Source organism: Phoenix dactylifera, chromosome 9, assembly GCF_009389715.1.
Source record: "Phoenix dactylifera cultivar Barhee BC4 chromosome 9, palm_55x_up_171113_PBpolish2nd_filt_p, whole genome shotgun sequence".
NCBI classification, from domain to species: domain Eukaryota; kingdom Viridiplantae; phylum Streptophyta; class Magnoliopsida; order Arecales; family Arecaceae; genus Phoenix; species Phoenix dactylifera.
The window spans coordinates 9941040-9962971 of NC_052400.1; the positions used below are offsets into that span (position 1 = coordinate 9941040).

The 21932-nt window shown below is 36.9% G+C and overlaps 1 protein-coding gene across 1 annotated transcript; it reads left to right on the forward strand.

Moving 5' to 3' along the window:
* The first annotated feature begins 1853 nt into the window (after positions 1-1853).
* Positions 1854-18922, forward strand: LOC103709412 (probable UDP-N-acetylglucosamine--peptide N-acetylglucosaminyltransferase SEC). Its single transcript, XM_008794725.4, has 28 exons — positions 1854-2272; positions 2627-2772; positions 2963-3061; positions 3238-3288; positions 7677-7793; positions 7880-7936; positions 8501-8620; positions 9991-10053; positions 10146-10224; positions 10766-10875; positions 10980-11033; positions 11131-11198; positions 11281-11383; positions 11553-11755; positions 11864-11960; positions 12365-12436; positions 12532-12608; positions 12767-12883; positions 12959-13043; positions 13134-13301; positions 16804-16914; positions 16993-17079; positions 17166-17293; positions 17497-17579; positions 17702-17807; positions 17902-18048; positions 18133-18253; positions 18458-18922. Exons 1-28 carry the CDS (start codon positions 2056-2058, stop codon positions 18569-18571), a joined length of 3000 nt encoding a protein of 999 aa, XP_008792947.1. The 5' UTR covers positions 1854-2055; the 3' UTR covers positions 18572-18922.
* The last annotated feature ends 3010 nt before the right edge of the window (positions 18923-21932 follow it).

The following is a 21932-nucleotide window of genomic DNA, read 5'->3' on the forward strand; positions in this document are numbered from 1 at the left end:
AAACCATCTGATAATTAGATGGTAGTTCATTATGCCGTTCGACTTATTCTATACACCCATCATCCCAAAAGCTCCAAAATGGTTAGAGTTCAAGTCCTGGTTAAAGTGGAAAAGTATTTGATGGTAGTTAATTTGTTGTTGGATCAAATTAGATGGCAGTAAATATACTGTCAAATCTATTTTTACTTCTAGAATGTGCTTAAGAAAAATATTACCTATTCTAGTTGTTGTTGTTGTTTTTTTTTTTTTTTGAGTTTTAGTTAAACTCTAAGGGTTGCATCTTTATCATTGTAAGGGATCCTAGGACTTATAAACACCTCCATATATTAGTTGTTTTATATAGAATATTGATATTTGTTTTTTCTTGAGTGCACGTTAACTCGTATTTGCTTTACAATTTTTCTTGCATGGTGGTGGAATCTACGCAAGTCCTAGTAGATTCTGAGGATCAATGGTAAAGGTAGTTGGCGGAGTCCTTTGCCACAACATGTTGTGACAATGTTAGTGGTGGATTTCATGGTGATAGTGGAGCTTAGTAGTAAGACGGTAAGTTACTAGCTATCCTTAGATAGTTTAGTTCTTTAATTCATTTAATACTTCAATTTTAAAATTTATGTCTATTTTTGTAATTCTAGGTTTAATTTAATCTTATTTTGTAGATTAAGATTATTACTTAGTTAGTACAGGCAGAAGGTAGCTTTGAATCTACCTAAAACTTGGTACAAGATTTTTTTTTTTTTTTTTTTTTTGGAAGGGAGGAGGGATAGAAGACAGACAAAGCCCTTTACATTTCATTAAAATTATAGATTATGAAACATGGAAGCTTAAATCTAACAAATAGAAGCAACAAAGAAAAGCATAGGACAAATCAAGCTTGTTTAAAACATTCAATCTTAAGAGACTTCTTATTGGGAATGACATTTCCCGATTAAAGCTAATACGCAATGACCTATTCAATGGTTAGACAAGCCATTTTAACCTAAATTTGACGTTTCAAGTTCCATTATCCCAAGTCTGCATGAAATTGGTGCCAACCCGGAATTTTTCTTAATTACTCCTCTCTCCATAGGCCCCAAAAGGAAGCCAATAAACCAGGCCACCCTCTAGATTCCCAAATCTTCTATATGAAATAGAAAATAAGTGATACCTTAATTACTCCACAAAATTATGTCAGACACAATGTGCAAGAGTTGACCAAGATATCTTTGCTAGGTCCTCAGTAGCTAATAACTTAATCTAATATTGCTTCTTTCAAGTGTTACAATGGAAACAAATTATCCATCCTTGCTACCCAACTAATGGTAAACAAATAAAAATTTACATGCAACTTTTTCCCTCCCCCTCATTTTCTATTACATTTTTATTTTTATTAAATGTATTTTTTAAAAATAATTGAATCACAACCATTCATCAGATGATCCTCTCTCTTAAGTAATATACGTGTATTCCGGACACTCAACGCTTCCGTGAGATAATTTTTTTTCTAAATTTTTTGTAACATGAAAATTGGTATTACGTGGCATCATGCACCAAGCGTAGCAGAGAGAAATATGATAGATACAAGGAAAGTCAGGTTACTCAAGAACAAGATTTAAACCCATTTATGCTCGTGATTTATATCAAAAGGGAACGTGAAATACATTTATAGTAATACCGTTTTTAATACGGTTTTTTTCCCCCAACCAAAAGCAACTTTAGAACCTAACGATTCAAGGCCTACTGGGACTGGAGACCTTCTAACGCCATCACGAACCCCTCGCTGCCAGCGAGATGATTTCAACGGCAGATCCTTTATCCGCATGCAAATCATGTGCGTACCGTTTCGCACGAGGGGGGACGGCGAAGAGGAGTCGAGAAGCAACCAGATATTCAAATCCCAGGGATGCATGAGAGAAAATCTAGGTTTATTGCTTCTTCCGGGATCCTTCCGAATCTCTCCGTCTCTCCCCTTCTCCGATCAAATCCGATCCGATCCTTTTAGGGTGCCGAGCGCTGCCCTTTCTTCCGGCCTCTCGCCGCTCTGCCGTCGATTCTAGGGCTCTGACGGGGTGAAGGATGCTGTCGCTGCAGAGCGACGCTCGCCAGCATCAACTGCCGCCGGCGTCGGTGGTGCCGACGCAGCTGCAGCAGCTCTTCGGGGCGAATGTGTCCGGCGGGCTAGGGTTCCAAGGGGCCCCCATCGGGAGCGCCGATCTCGACGATGCGTCATTTCCTCTGCAACTGCTCGATGGCTCCGACGATATCAAACCCTTGATAGCAAAACCGCTCGAAGGTTTTTCTCTCCCTTTTTTTTCTTTTTTTGTTCTTCGGAATCTTACTGTTTTCTTCCCCAATTCTTTCTGTATAATCGGTTTTCCGGAATCCTTGATATCGAGAAGGAAAAACCTTTTACGGCACTCTCTGATCGCTGATTTCTCTGGATCATTTTAAGAATTTATGATATGGAAAAACGATTCTTTTTGAGGCTTGATGTAAGTTTGGAACATCTATATCTGTTTTTCCTATGATTGCTTAGGTAGAATTATGTTTTCCTTTTGAAAAGATGCTTTTTTACGGTGTAGTGATGATCTTTGCTTAAAATTGACGGCTTGATGGGCGATGACACTTTGACATCCAAATGATGCAGGCGGTGAGGACATTCATCTGGCGCATGCTCATCAGAGTTACAAAGCGGGAAACTATAATCAGGCATTGGAACACTGCAATGCTATTTACAGGAAAAATCCAAAGCGCACTGACAATCTTCTTCTCCTTGGTGCAATCTATTATCAGGTTTTGTTTTAATCATATCGAGGTTTTTTAGTTCATTCGGTTAATGATGTTACGATGTCTGTTGATTTGTGTTCATATTTTCTTTTTCTGTTAGACTCTAACAGTATCATGTGTTGTTTTAATGCAATTCTTTTTTATTGGTTTTATTTCTTAAGCTTATGGGGAGCTCAATCCTGTTCTTTTGTTTCAGCTGCATGTTTTTGACATGTGCATTGCGAAGAATCAGGAAGCTCTTGCAATTGATCCACATTTTGCAGAGTGCTATGGAAACATGGCAAATGCTTGGAAGGTAGTGTCTCACTCTCTCTCTCTCTCTCTCTCTCGGAGTTGGGGGTTGGGGGTTGGGGGGGAGTCCAAAACTGGATTCTCCTGTGGTGAAAAGGACTGTTTAGCTACTTTTGATAGTGATATTGTTATGCATGATGATTTCATATGGAGAAATGATATGCATATATCTTGGTGCAGGAGAAAGGCAATATTGATCTTGCAATTCGTTGTTATCTGATTGCTATTGAGGTTTGCATCTTCAATTCATGGCTCTTTCATCCACTCATTTTTATTTAATATGATTTATTGTTATTACGATATGGAATTTCATACACACACACACACGAGGGCTTCACATATAAGAATGTAACTGTACAAGGTGTAGCCTGTTTGTGGCTCAAGTATTATATGCAAGGAAAGTTAAATAATTTTGTGGTTATATATATGTGTTGATGCCATATTTGTGGATAAGGGAGTCAGGCACCGGATGAGTCTACCAAAAGTCTTGGAGGTGACAAATTCAGGCATACTTTCTAATAATATTGTGTTAAACATATATATTACGCCTCAAAAACTTATTGCAAACTAGTAAGTCATTTTTTTGAAGCCTTGGAGCTAGATATGTTGCAGTGCTTACACTAATAAAACAAAATAGAATAAGGAACTAATTCATGAAGATATAAAATTGTGAGCGATCACTAGAAAACTATCAATTTATAATCAGCATCGCCAAGTTGAAACTTGAGCATTTCTGAGAACATGCTCTTTGAATTAATTAAGTCAAAACATGGGCAGAACATGTAATTGCTTATTTTAGTTGAGCCAAAAAAACAAAAATTGAGGGGCTTAAAAGGTGGAAGCTGTGAAATGACGCCCTTGAAAATTTCAAGAAAGTGGGAAACCTGGGAAATATTTAGTTCAATTAATATCCCATATGGTGACTTGATTAATCTCCCTAGTATATAGATGCAAAAAGTGCAAAAATAGAAGGGTGCACTCGAAGAGTTTGGTCAAAGAATTTAAATAACTGGTGTTAAATCATATAGTTTGAAGAGAGGGAGCAAGTGCAGTGGCGGGTTTCCATAGTTGGCTTGAGTTGAGTGCTTAGAATTGGGCCTGCAGGACAGAAACTGCCAGCTACCTATGTTTTTCTGCTTTTGACAGCTGACACTAGCTAAGTTCATAGTTATTCGTAGGAAAAGGAAGAGAAGATATGGTTTTTTTGGTCATTAGAGCATTTGTTAAGGGTCTAACAAGCATTATTGCTTCTCCATTCAGCATGGTATGGTTGATGGATGTGATACATTTTTATGTTGGTTCCATTGAAGTCCAATGTGAGATTTCAGTATTTTGACTTCACCATAACAATGCAGAAAAAGATTTGGAGAGGTTGATGGAATAGTTCCTCTCCAAATAATGTCAGCTTTTCTGAAACATAATTGTATGGGGTTTCTGGTAACTTAAAAAGTAAGTGCAAATGTTTTCTTTTTTTTTTTGGTGAAATTGGATTACTGATTACTAAAAATGTTAATTAGATGCTATGCTTTACTTAACAATTGGCATAGTTAAGTTTTTCCTTACCTCATAACATAGTTTCCTTATAATAGAAGGGGAAAAGTAAAAGGAGTATGACATTATTATGTTGATATTGCATGTTGGGCATGGACTAAGACTTCCTAACCATCCTAATTGATATTAGTTGGGACAGATTGGTTTGCTGGCTAGTTTGGCCGGCACCAATTAGAGTCTCGCTGTTTTGGAAAAAAGAGAGCCGTTGGCCTCCTGCTGCTCTTTTTTCTCTTTGCTTCAATTGGGGGAGGGGTTCGTACTTAGACATAAAGAGAGGAAGAGGTAAAAGTATTGTTGCATGGACATGGATATGAAAATCAGATTCGGACACATATCCAAGTGCCTTACCAGAGGGAAAAAGAAGTGTGGGGATATATAAGAGTATATATAAATTTAACTAAGTTTTATATTTATACCTTTCAACATTATTTGTTTAAACCTTAAAAAAAAGACCCTAAAAAAATATCGTTTGTTATGATCTTTCAGTATACATGTTTCTCATTCAAACTTCTCAATTAACTTAAGGATACTAGCAAAATAATATTTGGCAAAGTTGTTTTAATACCTACATGGTTCACAAATCTCAAAAGAGAACTACTTTCTCCTAATATCAAATTAGATGATCAAACTTATTTGTGGAAGAGTTCAACTTACTCATTGTTGGAAGAGTTCAACTCTCTTTCAATCTTTAAAAGTGGCTATAAAAGAACTTCATAAGTATCCAAGTATATGTATCCAATTAGGATATGTATTCGACTTCAAGGTCCGGTACGGGGTACCGTACTAGTACGTCACCGACTCGCTACGGTATAGTATGCAACCCATATCGAAATAGCTTTCGAACCATTTTTCTCATATTTATCTTGATGCACCTCGGTACAGGTCGGTACGCCTCAGTATGGGGTGGTACGAGGCCTGTACCGACCCAAATCTAAGTTTCCTACCGGTTCTAACCCGGTACAGTATGGTATGCCCCAAACTGTATGGTTCGGAGTGGTACGACAGTCTATGTTCGACATAGATTTTTGGAGCTAGACGCCATTGTCTAGGTAAAACTGGGCAAAAGAGAGAAAGGAGAGGAAGGAGGGAGGCCTAGCCTTGATCCGGCTTGCCTTCACTGGATTTTATTCAAACCACAGGTGTTGGTACCATTCTGGGCACCATACACCCCAATATTGAGTCAATTCATGTTTAAGTATCTTAATTTTGTGTTTGTTTTGGGAATAAATAATTCAGTTGGCAAAGTTAAATGAAGTAAGTTGCAGGGAGAAATGGAGGGCTAAACTATTCTACCTTTTCATAGAAGTAACTTATTCTTGGAGTCATGGAAAAATGAATTTGGAAGGCATAAAGCGAAGCATTTGTTCTGTACGAACTTTTCAATAATACCTGTTTTAGCCTTTTGAAAAAGTAACTTAGCCTAGTTGATCAAACGAGTGTTGCTTAAAAAGGGTGGAATAATTGGATTACTTCTAGTACCCCAGCTAAATGCGGCCTGAAACATTTTAAACATTCATTACGGATTCATTTAAGACAACAAAGAGAGCATGAAAAAAAAAAACAAATAAGAAACAAAAAAAGCATCTCAATACCTTCTCAGGACACCAAACCATTCCAAGTTTCAGGATAGCAGCATCTCGGTGTCGTACTGACCTGGAACCATACTTGTGTGGTAGCTGGTATTAGGGATTTAAACTCTTGGTTATAATAAAGTGAGAAATTACCTAAGGGATTTGCTTTGTTTGGATGATTGTTTGAGAATGCATCTTCTTGCCGATCGAAATACAGCCCATAGTATGCATTTAAAACATGTTCTATGTCAATGTTTTGTTTGCAAGAAAGTACCATGTAGTTTCTTTCATCTGTCGTTTTTTCATCACTTCTTCTAGAATACTTTTACGGTCTCTCTTGCATCCTGGGGAAATGGAACATTTGTTTTCTGCTTTGGTTTGACAAGGTGCATATGCGTATTGTAATGTGCCTGAATTTGCAAAATGTTGGATGAAAATATGTTGTTCATAATTTACACCAAGATGAAATTATTTTCAAGTTACAAAACTTGGTTACCTGAAGTAGCTGAAATGGATATGAATTGGTAGTTTGTTCCTGATAACACTGTTTTGAGGAAGTCTGGAGCCCCATCTCTCCAGTCTTATGGGCCGTTTTATCCAGGAGATGTCTGTAGAAATGTTTATTCTACAAATGCAAGTTTGTGGAACATGGTATTGCTGGCAATTGAGAGTTTTGACATATGATATAAATGAACTGGGTAATATAAGTGATTGTCACTCTGTTTGTTATATTATGATACTGGCATATTGCTAGTTGCAAGTTTAACATGGAACCTTTTTTTTCTTCGAATTCCAGTTATCTGGATAGACTCTCATGCGTTGTTGGCTCAATAATGGGAATACAATAGTCTGTACCATATTTTTGTTTTAAGAGGAACAAGCACTTGTTTCACACTGTTTTAATCTTGGTTGAAACTTTTTATGAATTCCAGTTATCTGGATACTCTTTTTCTCATGCATTGTTGGCTCAGTAATGGGAATACAGTGCTCTGTACTATATTATGTTTCAAAAGGAACAAGTATTGGTTCATGGTTGAAAACAAACTGTTTTTCTATATTATGTTATTGTTCTTTGCTGCATTCATGGGCTTAACCATTATTGGGATCTGATTGTATTATATTTTATTTATAGGGACTGTGATTTCTTGTTAAACTTTTTAAATCTAATGTCTTTGAAGTTGACCACTTGATTGATTGATTTTATAAATTATTTGAAGACACCTATATTCCAGAAAAAACTATGTGTGAACAAGTCTGAGAGGGACCTGTTCTTTTTTGCAGTATGGACCACAAATAACTCTAGTGTTATTATGCATATGCGTGCCTTACTTTTATGCTTTATTGTCATATATCTTCTGAGAACATTTTTAATTATCAGATAGTCATTTGTTGCATATTGCAAGAAAATTATTTTTTTTCTTTCTGTTATATTTATTAATTTGTTGGTTAAATTAAATTATCTCCTAAGCTTGTTGTGCTGGTATTATGCCTTTGTAGCTCCGGCCCAATTTTTCTGATGCATGGTCAAATTTAGCTAGTGCATATACCCGAAAAGGAAGACTTAATGAAGCAGCACAGTGTTGTCGCCAAGCTCTTCTACTTAATCCTCGTTTGGTAACTGATTTTTTTTTTTTTCATTTTGTTTTATTTGGTGTACTTCTAATTTCGTGAACCTAGTACTGACCTCCTTCAAAATATAGGTTGATGCTCATAGCAACCTTGGAAATCTGATGAAAGCACAGGGACTAGTTCAAGAAGTAAGTTATCACACATAATAATATTTTTTGTAATTTTTAATTTATTGCTAATTAGTGTTTTTGAATTTAGTTTGCATGCCTTATCGTTTATCAATTATTTTTTGTGGGGTAAAAAAAACGAGAACATTGAGTTAAAATTACCCATCATTACAAACTTTTAACCTGTCATTCATTACCTGCTCTGCTGGGTGGCCATGTGTATGGTATATTTTTGTTGGCATTGTACTTATGGTTCTTTATATCTGCTGCTTATTTGAATTAATTTTGTTCTATTGATTTATTCTGAAAGTTGAGGTGATAAGTGGACATCTTACAGCTTATAGTAGGATTCTTGAGTTTGATATCTGACAAGAACCAACTCAAAGTTGTGCTTTCCATGGCAATGTGCTTCCTAGTTATCAGGACTTATTGGCTTATAAAAGATTTTTCTCCCCTGATTTTTCAAGATAAAAACTTTCATTCTTTTGTATCCTTTGTATTGTTAATTACTGTTATATCATGGTGATGCACCTTTAGGTGCCAAAATTTATGCTTCAACTTGTGTCTTATTTATTTTTTATGCAGGCCTACAATTGCTACATGGAGGCTCTACGCATACAACCTACTTTTGCAATTGCATGGTCCAATCTAGCTGGCCTCTTTATGGAGGCAGGAGATCTTAACAGAGCTCTTGTGTACTATAAGGTAGAGGAACTTTTCTCCATCTGTGATATTATTACAGTACAAGCATTTAATCTGATCTGGAATTTTCCTTAAATTTCCTCCCAGTTCAACGAAGCAGATACTGGTATTTCTGTGAATATGTATTTAGTAGTGTGAAGAAGAATTTTCAGGCTTATCCCTTGTTGTATATCTTGATTAGATGTGCTTTGAAAGTTGATCATTTTGTGAATGGAAATAAGACAAAGCTTTCGTATAGAGAAGGTGCTTGTCAATTGTGATTGTGTAAAGATTCATTCAAAATCGTGAAACTAGGAATTGATAAATCATGAAAAATAGATTATCGTGCCTCTTGAGCTTTGTCTTTTCTTATTATTAGGCTTAAAGAAAAGTTTCGATCTCTTGGAGTGGTTTGAGATTTTATAACGAGCATCTTAGGCATTGAATCTATTACAAATATATAAAACAAATAATAGGAAAGCATTTCCTGTGTATCTTAGCTTTTGCTAAGAAATGCATGTGCAAAGTGGACTTCTTCAACATGTGGAAACATGATAGAATCCAGAAAAGTTGAACTGTTGGAGAGCCTTGTTGAATTTCTGTATTATATCCCGCGCAATCTTTGGCTCTGTGATATACGTGGCAAACTTAAGGGCCTCTTCTTACTTATGAACAGTTGCCTATGTTGGTGTCTGTTTTTAGTGGAATTCTACAATAAAGTTTTCACTAAGATACGTGCAATAAAAATTGGAAAAAACCTTCAAGAAATTAAAGGCATTGAATTTCTTGCTTGTGAGTTTCTTGTTGACTGTAGAAAATTTCAGTACATTCCATAAAATTAGGAAAACATTCCTTTTATATTGTGGAGATCACTATGGTGCTGGGTTCCTTTTGTTGATCCTTTTGGAGCCGCTGTAAGCATAACATTGCCCATTCCATGCGTACATTTGAATCTTCAGTCGTCAATTCTTAGCATCTAATTTTTGTACTTGTACTGGCTATCCTTGGAGTTCCTTTGTATGAACATTTTTGAGTCGTCTAATACTCCTAACCATGGATTGCTGTATCAGCCCAAACCGGGTGGTACGGAGCTGTGTTTTGTACAGCTTCGGTACCGGTATCCGATACGGGTGGCGTACTAACACTTAGTACACCGAAAAGATTCCGTACTATACTGTACCGACTCAATGCTAGTGTGGCACTAGTATGGGGTCCGGTATCTAGACGGCTTGCCTTACTCCTAACAACGATGTGCTAAACCTTTTGTTCTAATTTAAGTTCTGTTAGTGTAGCTTAATGAACTAATAAAATGTCCTTTTAGATTTTATAGACTCTAGTACGATTGCTTCACACAACTTCTTTAAAAATTCTGACAATTCTCTATATATGCTCAGGAAGCAGTTAAACTAAAGCCAACATTTGCTGATGCCTACCTGAACCTAGGGAATGTGTACAAGGTAGGCCTTCATGTATGGTACAGCTTGCAGCGACAGCAAGAGCCAGTATCAGAAAAAGTATTAATCTTTTTTCCATCTTTTGCTTTTTTCAGGCTTTAGGAATGCATCAAGAGGCTATCATATGCTATCAGCATGCTCTACAGGCACGCCCAGACTATGCAATGGCTTATGGTGAGGACTTGCCTCTAGATCTACAAAATCATGTTAGTTGGCATCAAAACACACAGTTGTTTGTGTGGGTCAATATTGGAGGCACATTAGTCAATAAAATTAATCTTGGAAATTTTCTTTTTTACTAAATAATTGCTTATATCAAACTTTTAGGGTAGTTGTAAATTCAGTTGTGACTGCATAAATTGGTCTCCAACTTTTTGGTCTCAAGTTAATGTTATTAAAGTTGAGAAAATTTTAAAGCTGAGGATGCTACTTTAGTGATCTTTTCACAGATATGGTAGTGAATGAGGGAGCAATTAGGTCGGTTGGGATAGACATACCAAGGAGAAGAGACAGCTAGTATTCTCTAGCATATGAAATAACACAGTGGCGCATAATGTATCTTATCAATCAGAATCTTCTCCTTGTTATGCATATCAGTTGTCATGTTTCTAAATTAGAGGGACAACAAATGGGTGCTTCCTGGAAAAATATGCTGAAGTGGATGCCGATTCTGTATATCATCAACGATAAAGTGGAACGGACATATTTGCTGCAGGAAACCTTGCTAGTACGTACTATGAACAAGGTCAGCTGGATTTGGCAATTCTGCATTACAGACGAGCCATCAATTATGATTCAGCTTATGTGGAGGCATATAATAATCTGGTTAGTTTCAGTATCATGAACAGTAATTTTATTCTATGATCTTTTGAGCAGAGAATTCTTTGCAACAAAAATAATCTTATCGGCTTTCTATTTCTTACTAACAGGGGAATGCTCTAAAAGATGCTGGCAGAGTGGATGAGGCTATTAGTTGCTATCGGGTGACCCTGCTTTTTTAGAAACTTAATTATTATTTCTTTTTATGTGTTTTTTGTCAACTCCCTTCTGACATATTTTTATTTTCATTTTATTTTGAAGTCATGCCTTGCATTACAACCTAACCACCCACAAGCTCTTACAAATCTTGGGAACATACACATGGAATGGTGAGCTTTCAGAAATGTTTGATGTTGTTGTTACGTGGAGAAAGTGTTTTATGGTTAACTAGAAATTACTCTGAACATGCAGGAGCATGATGGGTGCAGCTGCTTCATATTACAAGGCAGCTATATCTGTTACTACTGGATTATCTGCTCCTTTCAACAATTTAGCGGTGATTTACAAACAACAGGTTTCTGTACTCCCTGAACTTTTCTGCTACGTCTATTCGGATATCATGTCATATTTAGTTTTTAAGAGATTTGGCCGTTGATCTTACTATCTATCTTTTTGCTTTGTGGCCACCTTTGTTTCCATATGAAATTAACTGAGTTCCTGGATCCCTATTTTATCAATAACAGGGAAATTATATTGAAGCTATAGCTTGCTACAATGAAGTCCTTCGTATAGATCCTTTGGCAGCTGATGGACTCGTCAATAGGGGAAACACATTCAAGGAGATTGGTAGAGTTAGTGAGGCAATTCAGGATTATATTCGGGCAGTGACTATCAGGCCATCTATGGCCGAAGCCCATGCAAATTTAGCTTCTGCTTACAAGGACACGTAATGATTTTTTTTGAAATTTATTTATTTATCGTTACAGGTTTTATAGACTGTTTATTTTTTTAAAAAAAATCTTTCTGATACGGTTACTTGTGGGATCATTTGCAGTGCACATGTGGAAGCAGCTATTAAGAGTTACGAACAAGCGTTGCTGCTACGTCCAGATTTTCCTGAAGCAACTTGCAATCTCATACACACCTTGCAGGTGAGGATAACATGGTTTCAACAAGCATGCCGTAATCAACAAAATGGTTTTTTTTCCCTTGTTGCTTCCCCTGGCAGTTCTAGGGGAGTTTTATTCTGTGAAATTTGGTTGTGGAAGAAACCATGGGCAGATTGGTATTTGAAATAATATGGCCCACACCTATGCTGTTTAGCAGCTGTTTCAGATATTAGTTCAAACGAGTTCTGAAAATTTTAGCATGCTAGAAACTATCCAAGAAATTCAACTTAAGATCTCTTGGTACAGCATGTGCCACCTAACCACTTTACCATGCTATGGAGTGAAGCATCTTTTGAAGGGTCTAAGCTACTTTAGATGAAATTGGAGTGTAAGATGTACTCATTTGCTTTCATTATCTGACTCCTTTTTTAAATATCATTGTGCAGTGTGTTTGCAATTGGGATGATAGGGCTAGCAGGTTTGCAGAAGTTGAGGGAATCATCAGAAAGCAGATAAAGGTTTTTAATCATTATTGCATCTTTTATGTGACTCCTTTGTATGTGTTGGAATTGTTTTGTAACATGAATTCTACTTCCACTCTCTATACTTTCAGATGTCGGTTCTTCCAAGTGTGCAGCCATTTCATGCTATAGCCTACCCAATTGATCCAATCCTGGCATTGGAAATTAGGTGACCTTTTTGATCTCTGAGTTTATTATTTTTGTGTTTAAGATATATCCCCGAACCTTCATGGATGTACTATACTTCTCTTTTTTGAATTTACCAAAATTTTCTGTTCAACTTTATAAAATATATCTGAAGCTGTGTCATCTTGTTTTCATTTCTAGCCGGAAGTATGCAGCACATTGCTCTTTAATTGCTTCTCGTTACGGCCTCCCTGCCTTCAGACATCCGCTTCCTATTCCTGTGAAGGCTGAAGGTGGAAGTGGGAGACTCAGAGTGGGGTAAGTATTTTGTACATTTGGCTTATTGGTTCCATTCAGTATTTGTGTTTCTTATTTAACCACCAATGTGTGCAGGTATGTGAGCAGTGACTTTGGTAACCACCCGCTCTCGCATCTTATGGGCTCTGTATTTGGAATGCACAACAGAGAGAATGTTGAGGTTCACTTGATTTTCATTGACCCTTCTTTCGATGACCGCTCTATTTTTGTCTCTCTGTATATATCTTATAATGACATGCTCATTTTGCAGGTATTCTGTTATGCCTTGAGTCAAAATGATGGTAGCAAATGGAGGCAGCGTATCCAATCTGAAGCAGAGCATTTTGTCGATGTTTCTTCCATGTCATCTGACATGATTGCCAGTATGATCAATGAGGATAAAATACAGATCCTAATCAACCTTAATGGTTATACCAAGGTATTCTCTGATAGTTTTCTAAAAAAGGATCTTTGGATGCCATTCTTCATTGTTAGCAACATTATAGTGTTGGTAATTCATGAATAGCTTTAATATATGTTGATATATCTGTGACTGTTCAGTATATTGGTTTCTTTAAAAGCACTGAAAGTTCTGAGTGCTTAACCAGCATCCTTCAATTACTTGGAATTGGTCAAGTGCTCTTGTCCTTAATTTGTAATCTCCTTTTTTGTTATTTTTGTATTGTTTCTATTTGATGTTAGATTCCTCAATATTTGGTCTTTGTAACCCAAAAGTTGCATGTGGGGATTGGGAACTTTGATCACATAGTTAGCCATTAAAAATATATAAAAATATATCTCCACATGACACATTTTTAGGTTGTAGTTACCACTTGATTTGACTGTAGAAAATGGAGCCACACCCAATGTCAGGTCCATTACTTTGGAGTAATCTCAGGAGTGGATAACTAATCCTTTTTTTTTTTTTGAAATATAACATGATTGCTGCAAACCTTAAAGACTTGTATTCGCTACATCATTCTTACAGGCTTCCATACACTATCATGTTAAGTTATTTACCAAATGTGATTTTTTACCAAGCTAGTTAGTTAAGATGTCTATGTGTTGATTCATTTGACTAAATATTCTGTTAATCAGTTGTCCGGAATTTATTTCCTATTGTTTCATAAAGTAATATTTTATATTCTCTATGTATGATGTTTGAAGGAGAGTATATATTCATATAATACTAACATGAAATGCACCATGGTCATTGCTTAAAACCCTTTAATATACTCTGTCCAAAAAACGAAAAGCATATAAAATTATTAAATTTTCTTTTCATATATTTTAGTATCAAAGTTGTATATTCTGGAGCAGGGATAGGAGTCATGTTGTGAAGCTTTTTCTGAAAAAGTGTCAGTCTGAAAGTACTGCAGATATTGATGTCTTGACATTGGGTTGGAATCAATAGCTCAGTAGAACAGTAATACTGACTCCTTTTGTATTTTCAAGCTTAATAGTTAGTAAATCCACTTCATGGAATATATGTAGAAAAACAGGTGAAATTTAAAGTGTTCAATAAAATTGGAAATAGGCGCCTGCCTGTTAAAATAGTGGCTGATTGGTGTCAAGTACCCACTTAGGTGCCAACTCGGTGTTGGCCACCTCACCTGGTGTCTTGCAAAGCATAACGGTGGCGTTTGGTGACCCAAATAGGATCACCAAGGTGATCTTAGATCACTGGCGATCCTTATCCCGAGGTAATCTAATTCCTAATGATCGAAGATCATCGCGTTTGATTTATTATGTTCTAGTGATTAAAGATTTTTAGGTATCCATGAATAACCTGTTTGGTATGCCATGAAAATTCAAGATCACTGACTATATAACACCAAAACTACCCTTGATATATTTCATAAAATATATTATAATAAAATATTATTATATTTATTAATATCATAAATTATTGATCCTATAAAAGTATATTAATTATTATGATAGAATTAATATTTTTATTTATACTTATAATATAATATTTTAATACTCATTTATTTTGATTAGGAAAATAAAGCAAATAAAAGTAATATATTAAATAATTTTATTATATAAATCTAAGGTTCAATAATATATTTCTACTATAATTTAGGGCTCGTTTGGTTCACAGAAAATATTTTTCCTCATAGGAATATGATTCCTCGGAAGCAAATTTCTGAAAAGCAGATTTCTGGAAAGAGAATGCTTGAAAAAGTACTTTTGGCATATTTGGTTGACCATGGAAAAGTGACAAATTTTTAGTGCTTATGTTTGGTTGACCATTCACTTTTCTGGAAAAGTTGTGTGATTCCTATTATACCGTTAGGGCTCGTTTAGTTCGCGGAAAAAGAAGGAGAGAAAGTGTGGTCAACGGAAAAGTAAAGAGATGCATCTTGTTTGGTTGAAGTTTTCAAAGGAGAGAGACGGAAAAGTTGTATTCTCGTGGAAATATCATTTCCATGTTTCATGGAAAAGTCTTTCTCATGAGAAACATGAAAAAGTTACTTTTCTGTGATCCGAGAATCGAAACATTTTTATTTTTTCTCAAAAAGTTCCTTCAACATCAAATCAAGTATCCTTATTTGATCCAAAGCATTAAAGACCTAATTTTTATTAAGGGTATAATAGGAATTACACAACTTTTTCAGGAAAGTGGATGGTCAACCAAACATAAGCACTCTAAAAATCTGTCACTTTTCTGTGGTCAACTAAACATGCCAAAAGTACTTTCCCAGGCATCCTCTTTTCAGGACTCTGCTCTCCAGAAATCATATTTCTGTGAGAAAAAAATGCTTCCCGCGAACCAAACGAGCCCTTAATAAAAATTAGGTCTTTAACGCTTTGGATCAAATAAGGATCCTTGATTTTCCTGATCCTTTTTTGGGAAAAAAGTTGTGTAGGGCCTTTTTTGGGAAAAAAAATAAAAACGTTTCGATTTCCGGATCACGGAAAAGTAACTTTTTCATGTTTCTCATGGAAAAATTTTTTTCATGAAACGTGGGAATCATATTTCCACGGAATACAACTTTTTCGTCTCTCTCCTTTGAAAACTCCAACCAAATAAGAGGCATCTCTTTACTTTTCCGTTGACCATACTTTTTTTCCTTCTTTTCCCACGAACCAAACGAGCCCTTAAAACTATCATTAAATATAGTATGACAATAATATGATTAATAATATATTATAATATAATATATCATAAATACAATATATAATATTGATATAATATATTAATGGTATATTGATATACCAATATTTTTCGCTAGATTGAGGGGTATTTTTGTTCTCAAATTTCAGCCCAAGATTACTGCTTTAGGGTGATCTTGGATGCGGACCTCAAGGACGGGTATCTCATTACTGGGTTGGGTGGTAATTTGAGGAGTCGTGGTGATTTAGGATCACTACCATGTAGGATCATCATTGTGCAACCAAACACGGTGATCTTATTACCTCCATCCGCATCATCCTTGATCTTGAGATGATCACCCCATACCAAATAGCTTCAACGTGCCTAGTGGTGGGACTACCCAAGCACTTAGGTGGAAACAAGTGGGTGCCGAGGTGGCTGCCTGTGACAACCTTGGGTACTTCCTTTTCGTGGAATCTCAAAACTACTAAGGTTAGGTTGATCATTGACATGAAAGTTCTGCATTAAGGAGATCTAGATAAAAATAATTGATTGACTGGATGCGGGTGATGCCCTGCTTAGGAGGATTTGATACCTTCCGTATTTAGTGATGAAATGAAAACTGTGGTCTGTTTAATTTTAGTGCAAGCCAGTGTTAAGATATTTTTTTTCTTTTTGCTTATGAATGACAGTTGATATCTATTGCTTTTTTAGCAATGGTTTTTCAGTGAAGTTTCAACTGCCATGTAGATATTGCAGTTGATTATTCTCCCATACTCATGTTACACTTGAATAGCCCCCTCACATTCCATATCATTTTTGTGATTCTGTTTTTCAGGGTGCAAGGAATGAAATTTTTGCCATGCAACCAGCACCGATCCAGGTCTCTTACATGGGTTTCCCCGGGACAACTGGTGCAACTTACATTGACTACTTGGTTACTGATGAGGTGCATGGATGTCCTCACTTTCTTATCATGCTTAGAAGTTGCTGTTTTCCTTATGGTTTCTTTTTTGTTCCATGACAGTTTGTTTCTCCCACACGTTTCTCACATATTTACTCGGAAAAGCTTGTTCATCTTCCTCATTGCTATTTTGTGAATGACTACAAACGGGTAATATACATATGATATGATAAACTAGTGCTTTATTGTTGAGTAGGAGACTTGTCGTAATGGCTTTTTGTGAACATAATCTACAGCAAAATCGTGATGTTCTGGATCCAGTCTGTCAGCATAAGCGAGCAGATTATGGTCTACCTGAAGATAAATTTATTTTTGCATGTTTTAATCAGCTATACAAGATGGACCCTGATATATTTAATACATGGTAATGTTTTTAATCCATTACAGTGGCTGCTTCTATCATTATAGTTGTCATTTTGCTTCCTTTTATTATTATTATTCAGGTTAAGTATTATACATTTAGTAGTTGGTAATGCGGGTATGTACCTGGACATTGCAGAAAAATTCATCTATTTGGCAATTAAATTTTCGCAATACCTGCTAGCTGATTCTTATTGACACTTTCAGGTGCAATATTCTCAAGCGTGTTCCAAATAGTGCATTGTGGCTTCTGAAATTCCCAGCGGCTGGTGAAATGAGACTGCGTGCATGTAAGTTGTTTAGTTTCTAATTGTTGGCAGGGTCCACAATACCTCAATGACAAACTTTTGTACTATTCCGTACAAGTAGTTTCATATAATATTGTTTCTGACACATAACCTTGCTTATGCAGATGCTGCTGCACGGGGAGTGAGACCTGATCAGATCATATTCACAGATGTTGCTATGAAGGATGAGCATATCAGACGCAGTGCTTTAGCAGATCTTTTTCTTGACACGTGAGCAATTTTTCTCTGAATAATTTTATCAAGTATGCAGTTTATTTGAAATATCAACTTTGCTATGCTGGTAATATATGGTTCGAATGGGCAGGCCTCTGTGCAATGGCCACACAACAGGAACAGATGTATTATGGGCAGGCTTGCCCATGATAACACTTCCTCTGGAAAAAATGGCGACGAGGGTTGCTGGTTCATTGTGTCTAGCTACTGGAGTTGGGGAAGAGATGATTGTTAGCAGGTAACTTCTTATCTAGTATCTTCTGCTGTTTGTTGTTTGTGAAATGACTGCTGTACTTCATGCTATTTCCTGTATTTCTTCTAGCCTGAAAGAATATGAAGAAAAGGCGGTAGCTTTGGCTGAAAATCCTGGGAAGCTCCAAGCTCTTACCAATAAACTTAAGGCAGCACGAATGACCTGTCCTTTATTTGACACAGCAAGATGGGTGAGTTAATATGCTACTTTGTCTGTCATCAAATGTTTGTTTCTTTTTCCCTCTTGCCTGGAGCATCTTACACATTCATCATTGATATGTGATGGCCATGTATGCATGTGTTTGTTTGCACAAACACCGAGACATGCGTGCAGCATGTGCTACAGCTGCAAGTGATGAGGGGACAAATTACTGAATGATTTCAAATGCTAACAGGTGTGCAATCTGGAGAGGGCATACTTCAAAATGTGGAATCTGTACTGCTCCGGTAGACATCCGCAGCCCTTCAAAGTGACAGAAAATGATGCCGAATTCCCATATGATAGATAGTCTCATAGAGGCGGCCCTGTAAATAGTTAAAGAGTTTCAGCATACCATAAGAAAGTGTTGTTGTAGTTGATTCTCCAAATGATGCACTGGGATGTATTTGTGCATCCATGGTGTGGAAGGAGGGCAAGGATTGTCCTGGGTTTTGCCCCTCCCAATGAACGAGATACCTGAAACTGAAAGTGTTGTGGGGGGTAAGATAAGCCACGATTATTTAGTCCAATCTATACATCTAAATTTAACACTTTAAAGTATCTACAAAAAACAGGAACTATATTTGAAGGATATTAACATCACCCAGTATCTAAATTTTAACATTGATGATTAAGTGTATTTTGTTACAGTTGCAATTTATATTTACTTGGCAATGAGAAGATGAGCACGCATGATATTTTGAAATACTCTCCGTAGAGCTTCCCAGGAAAAGGGTGGCTTGCAAGCATTGGAAGCTTCTCATACAAACAAAAGGAAAAAAAAAAGTAAAAAAACACAGGGATGCTGGTAAGCTGCACTGTATGAAAAATAAATAGAAAAGGTGGGGCTCTGTTTCAGACAAAGAATGGGACAGCGGAAGAAGTATAGGTGAGGCGTCTTTTCAACCAGATTAAATTCATTCTTCGGCAGTACAGAAACTGATTTAACAAAAGGAGTCTGGAACTGATATCTTCTCTTGGTAAGGGAGGTAGGTTATGCAAGTTTATAATGTGTGGTTACAATTGAATTTTTTCAAATTATTTTTTTAAAAATTAAAAAAAAATGTGTCAAAATAATAGATGTCAGGAAGAACAAAAGTTTTTGATCTTGGAGCACTTTCTGTATCTTCAAGACCAGACGGATTCACTCTCTGAAACATGCAGATGAGGTCGGAAGAAGAGGTTTGGTGCTGTTTGTGTTATGACGTGCGGTAAATGTGGCAGGTGGTGCTGACGCGCGTGCCTGGTTTTGACTGTCTGCTTTCGCCTTTCGATGGGGTCTGGATCTCTAGGCCTCTAAAGTGCGCTTTTATTTCTCAGAATACGGGCAGTTTAATAATTGTTTCCCGTACTGCCTCGAAAAGGCAAATGCATGTGTTAACGTTTAATCATACGCCTCGGATTGTCACTTGTTTTAGGCCGGAATCATCTGTGGTCAAAATTTGAGGAAGATTTTTTTTTTTTTTTTTGATTGAAAGGAACTCGAAAAAAATTGGATTGTTTGGATATCTCGAAGCTTCAAAAATTTTGAGAATAATTGAGTGCTGTTTAAAATTACCAGTAAAATAATAAAGATAAAGAATAAAAGCAATTTTTGTTGTTGTCCAAAAAGTACTTCTCTCTTTTTATAAATATTTTTTTAAATTCCATACTCTTTATCTTCTACAGTATGATAGCTATACATGGTGGGTGTTATATTGCCATACTCTCTATCTTCAACAGTATGATAGCGATACATGGTTGGTGTTATATTTTCTAACTATCTAGGCCTTTGAATGTCTAGTGATTAATCCTTTTAACAATAGCCGATCCGTCACTGGATCAAGCCAATCTCATTCAGACATTCCTTCGTTGCTTAGTCAATCCGGGTGAAGAAGATATGGTGCAAACATACATGGAACTGAATTAATCTTGTTTGGGTTAGTTTGTGTTGTGGTTCAATTCTGGCCCGAGGGTGACCACGCCGGTGAAGCTGAGGGAGCCGTCGATGCTGGAAAGGGGAAGATGGAAGCCGATGCTGGAAAGGGGAAGACGGAAGCCACCTCCTGTGCGACGGCCGCGGTTCTGCACAAAGCCTCATCGGTGTTCCCGGTGAGGGCCATCTGACGATCAAGTTAAAGTGAAAAATTTTGGTCTAGCCAAAGGTCCCTTAGAAATTACCTGACCGAGCTATTTATAGTTTCGGTGGAGTGGCCTAGGTGGTGGAGGTACTGTCAGTTCCCATCATGAGGGGGTATGGCTTTGAGCCGGATAGCGCGCAGTTTAGGTTGGCTGGTAATGTGCGGTACAACCCGTTCTTGAGAATGGTAGAGCGTTGACAGTCACAGCAGGATATGACTGGAGTAGGCAAGGTGCCATCTGATTATTGGCCGGTTATGGAGACATGACACGGCAATGTGGTGGAGTACGGCCACGTAGGTGGGCATAGGCCCGCACATGGGTGCGGTCACTGACGAGGCCGAGCTCGTTAAGTAGTCGCATCATATGTTTGACGAGGTCGGCTTTGGCAGATACTGGGAGTAGCTCGGTTTCATGGGTTCCGATGTGTGCTCGAGAGTGTGCCCCGAGCTCGAGGGTCAGAACGTATTGCTTGAGGTTTGGCGTCCCGAACTTGGTCAGGACGGGTCGGCGTTTGTCTGGAGGCACCCTAAAATTGGTCGGGGGAGTCAGCGAATGTCTGAAGTTAGTGAAGCTTTCGGCGGAGTTCCGAGGACGAGCTGGCCTTGAGCCGAGGTGAAGATTCATCCGATCGTTGTTAATGTTTACTGGGCCGAAACTAGGCGGCCTTTCAGTTGTGGGCTAGATGGTCTATTTTTCCTTCTATCAGTTTGGTTTGGGTTTTATTGAGGATCGGGTTAGTTTTGGTTCTGATTTTTCAAAATTCAATTGGATCGGGTTGGTTTTGATTAAGAGTTTAGGTAACCTAGACTTAACCCAACCTGTTTCATTGTACTATTTATCGAATTGGGGTTTGTGACATTATAGAACTTTCTCTGATATTATTAGCCTTTTGCTTTCTTTTCTATTTTCGGTCAATAGATTTGATTTATCCAATGTTATAAGTTTATGATTAAGTTGTTGGACATGGAATTTACCTTCATTTGCTAGTCTATAGACTATAATTTATATTAGAAATAGCTTATAGTTTTTTTCCCATTTTTTATATAAACTATTATGTTGTTATTGTTGATGGGTTTCTTGTATAATTTGTTGCATTATATTGTTTTTGAATTAAAAAGAATAACTTACCTTTTTAGGAAAAAATAGGATGATCTGAGAGCCGATTTGAACTGATCCGTTTTTGATTATATTGGAATTTCGACGTTGATTGGTTCATTTTTGGTTTCAAAAATTGAGACTGTATTAGAATTCTTTCGGTTCCGAGTTAGTTTCTAATCCAAGCGAGCCTCTCATATGCACTTCTACTTCCTTTGCAATCGATAACAATAAAAACCTTATTCCACAGAGCATCTTGGGAGAGTCAGGAAAGGAGAACGGGCTATATAATAACTCATAACCTTATCCCAAAAGGCTCGTCAAAAAGTATGATTTGCAATTCTTAATCTTGTATAAGTATTCAAGATCTACCCAGCAAATAACCGATATGGGATTAAACACAAGCACGCATAGATCATCACATACTCTCCTATTTAAGCTCTGATGTCCTCGTC